The following is a 7,072-nucleotide window of genomic DNA, read 5'->3' as shown; positions in this document are numbered from 1 at the left end:
CAAAAATAATGCCATCTTGGGGTTGCAATTGGCACCATTTTTTTATTGCAATTATAGTTGCTAATTTGAGATGAAACAAACCATTATTCTGATTTTATCACTTAATCTCATTTATTTAGTGCCTTAACCTTTTTTTGTCAAATATTCATTTGTAATAAAGCATAATGTCTTAGGGTAGAGTAGTACTTTTACTGCATCTCATGTAAGTAATGCGATCCAAATTTCTAATAGGGGAGATCAGTGTAATATTTGAAACCTTAGCAGTAATGATGATTTCATTAATTTACAAAAGAACTGCGCTAATAGCAGTATATTTAGTAATGATGATTTCATTAATTTAAAAAAGAACTGCACTAATAGCAGTAGACAGATGCATCGGAAATTTTTTTTTAAATACAACAATGTATAGGCAGACACATGTTTTAAATGAGATCACAATATTTTATTTTGATAAAGATATATTAGGTGTAACATAACAATATAAGCAAGAAAACAATAATCTCTACCCCAGCAAGACTTATAAACATTTTCTTTCTTGAGGTAACATCCATAGTTAAATTTCTTTTCCCCTTCTTTTTAATCCATTTTAGTATGACCTAATGCAAAAAAAATATTATTATGCCGACAATTATCTTTTCCCCAAAAAATGTCTCCGAAATTAAAACTTTTACACTACTGAAATTTTTGGCAACCCAGTCAACAGAATTCAAATCTGGGGCCATTTCTTTTTCAAAAGAATTTGTAGTCATTTTTGCAGGGGTAAAAGAATTTTCCTGAATAATTAATTTTTGTTTTATATTTCAAGCAATAATATTTTGGCCGTTCCACATGAAGAAATCACCAGCCAATGTGCTAATACGGCAAGCACCATACCCTAACGGTCATCTTTTACATGCCTACTTTTCCCATTTCCGTTCAAATTTTCATTTGACCATCCCCCCGACCTCACGCCTGCCTTTGCTACTTCAACTTCCCCTGCACATGCAACACATAGGCACAAAAACTCAAGAAACAGAGGAGAGAAAAATGGCAACAGAAATTGAAAAGGAGCTTGAGAAATCAGCAGTAGAAGAAGCAAAAGAAGTAGAAGAAAAGGAGAAGAAAATCCCAGTGTTCACAGTACTGAAGAACAACTCCATTTTAAAGAACATTTTCCTCATAGATACGCCTCCTGATTCGCTGCTGCCTACTGCTGCTTCTTCTTCTTCTTCTTCTACTTGGACGATTCCTAAAGATGAAAAGCAAGAAGAAGGATTGTTGGAAGAGATTTTGGTGGTTGGTAGGCACCCAGATTGTAATATCACGGTGGAACACCCCAGCATCAGTAGATTCCATCTCCGCATTCATTCCATTCCCTCTCTTGAATCGCTCTCTGTCATCGACTTATCCTCTGGTACTTATTTCTATTGTTCTTTAATTGTTTTTGCTTTTTCCTTTTTGGGTCCTATTTTCATTTTTAGTTTTACTTCTTTCATATGGGTTTTCAGAAACTTGGTGATTGATATATTAGTTCCTGATTATTTGTTTTAATTCCTCTATATTGTTTAATTTTGGTCAATCTTTCAGGGGGTTTTCTTATGTGGGAGTTTAAAGCTTGTTGGGTTTAGCGTTTTTGATGATTCTTGATTTTGGGGTGAATTTTCTTTGATGGGCTTGTCCAAAATTTGATGATTTCTAGGTTTTTGTAGATTGTTGGATTATTTGGGATACTGTTGGATGGGAACATTTTATTAGTTTCACTATTGATGTGAATTTATAGTGGGTTTTCTGTTTATGGCTTAAAAAATGTGATAGTTGATATGTTCTCGATAGTAATTGATAGTTCTTGAAACTAAACATTGTTTTATTTATTCCTTTTGTTTTTGTTCTGTATATAGTCTTCATTCTAGATCAGCTAACAGCTAAGAAGAAAGATAGATTATGACTTGGTTAAGAACTTTATCTTGGAATCTCTTCTGTCTTTGTTGATAAGTAGGGACTACATGTGGATACTAGGAGTATCATGTTTTCGTTTTTGATTCCTTTACTGATTCTTAATGTGTTTGTTATCGTGCAATCCATCTCTTATTCTTCTGGAGAAAGAAAGGGGTAGGGGATGGGGCTAGTGTAATGCAGGTACCGAATCTATTACTGACTAATCTGCTGTCTAGACACATGTATTTGTTCATCTTATGTTCTGGTACCATTTATCATCTGGTGATTATTGATAATGCACAAATTTGATTATGTAGACATATAAAGACATATATCCTCTACTAATTTGATTAATTCTCTATTTGATTAATCCTCTATATCCTCTATTTGGTGATTATTAGTCCTCAATTAATCTTGTATAAAGACATATATCCTCTATTTTCTTGTTTGTTTCTGGATTCATCTATCATCTGGTAGTTGTTTAGTTCTGTTGATAATTTTTTTTCCCTTTCCTGTCTCTTTATGAATCTCATTTCCTTTCCATTGGTGAGGGATTGGTTCCTTGAGTGTAGATTACTATTATGAACAACAATTGGAGATCAATTTACGTGAAATCATGGTTTACAATTAATTATTGTTCTTTTCAGTACATGGTACTTGGGTATCTGGGAAGAAGATCGAGGCTGGTGTTCAGGTAAAGTTGAATGAGGGTGATACTCTGCGGCTTGGTGGATCAACTAGAGTGTATAGACTGCATTGGGTGCCACTGAGCCGTGCATATGATATGAAGAACCCTTTTGTGCCTCCATTGGATGAGTTGGAGCCAGTGGAACAAAGAGCAGAACAAATACCTATGCATCAGGTTAGCTTGAAGATTCTAATCTGCATTTTAGACAATATGGCCGTTGGATGGACTGTATTGTAATATGCATTCTTGGTTGTCTCATTCCACAGGATGAGGACGGCTTGTACCCTCAAGATGATCAATCTTATTGTGTCGGTGATTACTTTGAAGGTTTGGATTTACTGTTTGCTGATATGAACATGATCTCATCGATTAAACAATTAACTCCATCAGAAACTGTAATGCATGAAGAAGACATAAAACCAACATTTCCTTTCGAAAAGGATGCGGAGAATAAGATTGAAATTGCTGAAATGCAACCTGTTTGGCAATTTGATAAAGAGGACAGTATCCGGAAAGTCTGCCTTGCTTCTGCCTCACATGAAGAGGATCCTGATAGTCGCCCAGTAACATCACAGAGAAGATCTGGTATGAGCATATGGGAAAGAAGGGGTAAATCTGCTTCTGTTCATATTGAAACTGGCAGAGATAGAGAAGATTGCATAGAGGCCAATGCTGATCTAACGATACAATTGGAGAACAACGAGAATATCAGAAATGGATCACCTTCACAAGATTTGTTTACTGCTGCAGATTGGTCTGAAGAAATTTTTACTTCAGATAAAGAGAATCACACTCCCGATATCCTATTAAATAGGCCATTAAAGGAGATGGACCTGGGTAAAGTGAAACACCAATTTAGTGTGGATTCTCTGCTTTCTTCTTTGGATGATCATGTGGAAGAAGCTTTTACACCAGATAAAGAGAACATGACTCCTAAAACTCATCTATTTAAGTCCATGAAAAGATTGGGAAAGTTGGAAGAGATTAACCATTTAAAATCATATAGATCATCTCCTTTAAAAAATGCCGGTTCAATTAAACATGAATGTCTAGACATGCTTGTACTTTCAGATGATCGGAATCAAGTCAGCAATTTACTTCGAGAAAAGAAATCAGCAAATCCTGCCCCTAGAAGTCTAGCTAGGTCAAAGGCAGCTATCTTGAAGGTTAGGGAAGATAGGGTGCCCTTTCAGTCTTTGCTGGTGAACTCAAGTAAAACCAAATCTGAAGCTTCAGACCCAGCCGGAAGAATAGGAAGCTCTAAATCTGTGAAGAATCCACAAATGACAGAGGCAACTCATTCCTTTCTAGTAAGTTTTGATTGGCTCTTTGCCTATTGTTCTTTAAAGTCAATGTATTAAGGTGTCTAACATTTATTGTTAGACTGTGTTATAACATATTTTCAACAGAACACAGTTAAAAACTATTGTGATAAGGAAAAATATCAGTTAATCTCTTTGAATCACAATGACATGTAATTTATGGTTCAGACTTGCATATTTTAATGCATATTTGCTCTCCATTTTCTTGAGGATGAATGAATTTCTGCCTCGGCAGATCTTCAACAATACTCACAAACATGTGTAATAAATTGCAGAACTCTTCTGAAGAAAATAGGACTTGGACCATGGTTGTGGACACTGCTTGTTTGCTAGACAAAGAGTCAAGGAAGGCATTGCAGCTAATGCAAGGTCTCCAAGGAACTAGTTTAATCATCCCCAGAATTGGTAAAAAATTTTCTCAATCCTCAAAAATTTTCTCATTTATTTTTATCAATCAATTATGTTCTTTATCCCTCTCTGATTATTTATCAATGAATCCTTGTGAATTTCAGTCATAAGGGAACTAGACAGCATGAAGAGGCATAGTACCTTGTTTAAAAGAACAGCGGGGGCTGACTCAGCATTACAGTGGATTGAAGAATCTATGGTGAAAGCAAAATGGTGGATTCATGTGCAGAGTTCGCTGGAAGATGCGAGACCAATTGCACCAACCCCTCGTTCTATTCCTTTATCTGAATCAAATGAAGAAAAGGAGAAATTTTCAATTGGCTCCATTCCATATGCTCCTTTTGGTAGTTTACTGGATATAGTTTCACCAACAACAGAAGACCATGTCCTTGAATGTGCTCTTTTCTTCAGAAAAATTGGGAATAATGGACAGCTCATCCTTCTTAGTAATGATGTCACTCTCAAGATCAAGGCCATGGCAGAAGTAAGGCTCCCACGGATCCTGACCTTCATATCTTTTCCATGTCATATCATTGTATAGGCAAGGTGCAGTTTGACTGACTAATGTTATTTTTGATAGGGTTTGCGCTGCGAGACAGCAGAGGAATTCCGTGAGAGTCTAGTGAACCCATTCTCAGAGAGATTTTTGTGGACTGCCAGCTCTCCAAGAGGACCCACTTGGTCTTGCCTTGATGATGTTGTTCTCAGGGAGAAATACTACAATGGCCCTTCAAGAAAGCAGTCAAAATTAGAACCTGCGAAGGGCTTGAAGCTCATATTGCTTCACAATTCCCAGTACAAGCAAATCAGCTCAGTTAGCTAAGCAAATTATGATGTTAATTTCCTCATTCTCACTCTCTTCTCAGTTGACAATTAAGACTTGGACATCACCTCTTGGCTTGTTTTTTTTGGGGATCATATACCTAGTCTATCTCATTTAAAGCCATTGTTTTAATCTATATGATTGTTAGAAAGAAACTATCTTGGCATGTCATCTCTTCATGGTAATAATTGTTTAAGTTGCAAGCCAAGGAAATATCTTAACTTTCAGATTTTCTCCAACTTAGGTGGAAAAGGATATTCATGACGATGTCAGGGGATAGTATCAAAAGGAAACCATTGCAGAGTGTTAAAAAGCATGAATCTGCATAGGCCCCATTGACGCTTATAGCCCCCTTTTGTTATATGGAATCATGATAGCTCTTTGGCACTGGGGTAGAGCTTCTTTAGCGAAGAGGTGACTGGAATTTGTGAAATGAACCTCCAAATTTCTTGAAGAGGTTAAATGAGATTTAGCAAGTTGGATTTTTTGTTTTTTTAAGTTGAACTTGAATAGCTTACAAAATAAAATTTGGACTTTTTATTTTTGGTAAAAAAAAAATGTTGGACTAATCCCCAACTTTAAGACCGACTCGAGTGATTGTTAATTGGTTCGTCACAAACGTGACATTCCATTAGCCAAGTAGCTTACGAACTTTTGTCCACGCTAAAAGTAGAACTGCATAGAAACATCACTCTTATCTATTTACAGAAATTTACAAATTTCTTCACGTATTAAGGAAGGACCGTGCTTGGCACAGTCTGCACAAAAAGCACTCTGGATCAAACAGTGTAGCCCTTCGCGTCTTCTAGACCCATTTGGCCGACAAAAGGTATGCTTTGTTTGTCATTTTTTTTTTTACAAAGGCGGCAGGCATGCTTTGTTTGTCATTTAAACTAGAACATGTATGTCTAGTCAAAATAGAAACAGCCATTACACTAACAAAAAATGTCAATCGCTTTAGAAATTCAGGTGCAACTTATGTTATCACAAGGCCTGTCAAGGTTTATGTAACAGCCCCACTTTCCCCTAAGGCGAACCAAAGGGGTTAGCGGACTGCCTGCCCAACTCTCGCCAGGACTACGGATCAGTTCACGTCGATCTAATACGTTCCGGAACATACCCACACGCGTAAACAAGTCAAAATCACAAAATAAAAAAAAACGAAAATCGAAGCCGATGATGAACAGTACCGGCCACGTCAGAATCCAGATACTAGGCCGAGAGTAGCCAAAATTTTTCTTTTGTCGTTTGAAATACGAGCTGATCCGAAATTCAACCAAATATCAACCAAACATACATACATTGAAATGTAACATTTACAAGCCAAAGCGGCATATCAAAAACCATTCATTACGAATATACATGTTCAGTTTGCCAATCAAAAGAAAGTGAACCCAATACACATTAGGGTTTCATTCAAAGAGCTATCCAAAAGATACATTTACATGAGCTCAACTTGACAACCAACAAGTATAACCTTTCCAAAAGTGGTCATTTTCCTGTAAGGAAAACAAATGGAATGGAATGAGCTTAAGCCCAGTGAGTTACTAACACATAAGCAACAAAGATCACATAAGCATAATCTTTCATTTCAAGTACACAATTAAGAAGTAAAACAAGTCGGTAAAAGGATACGGACGGCTCTCAAGAGCCCATTTCCACGCTTACATTCTTGATCCAATCTCATTGACTCTCCGTCAACGTTTATGAGTACCAACCGTAGAACCCACTTCACTCCCATCCCTTCCACCAAACATACCCCAACCGGGCCCGCACTCCAATCAGTAGTTTTTGGTAATACTCGAGTTTACCGGAATCAAGAGTCTCATTACTACAAGATTCCCCAGTACAGTCCCCGTGGCATACTGGCATGTCAATTTTCACGACCAAACCCTCGCCGGCTCGATTCAATTGACT

The 7,072-nt window shown here is 36.9% G+C and overlaps 1 protein-coding gene across 1 annotated transcript; it reads left to right on the top strand.

Annotated features, from left to right (window-relative positions):
- The first annotated feature begins 944 nt into the window (after positions 1-944).
- LOC113768414 (FHA domain-containing protein PS1) lies at positions 945-5,298 on the top strand. Its single transcript, XM_027312759.1, has 6 exons — positions 945-1,393; positions 2,562-2,776; positions 2,869-3,912; positions 4,200-4,329; positions 4,437-4,816; positions 4,913-5,298. Exons 1-6 carry the CDS (start codon positions 982-984, stop codon positions 5,153-5,155), a joined length of 2,424 nt encoding a protein of 807 aa, XP_027168560.1. The 5' UTR covers positions 945-981; the 3' UTR covers positions 5,156-5,298.
- The last annotated feature ends 1,774 nt before the right edge of the window (positions 5,299-7,072 follow it).

Source organism: Coffea eugenioides, chromosome 4 (assembly GCF_003713205.1).
Source record: "Coffea eugenioides isolate CCC68of chromosome 4, Ceug_1.0, whole genome shotgun sequence".
NCBI lineage: Eukaryota > Viridiplantae > Streptophyta > Magnoliopsida > Gentianales > Rubiaceae > Coffea > Coffea eugenioides.
Note: the sequence above shows the minus strand (reverse complement) of the source record. Positions and strands in the feature narration are given on the sequence as shown.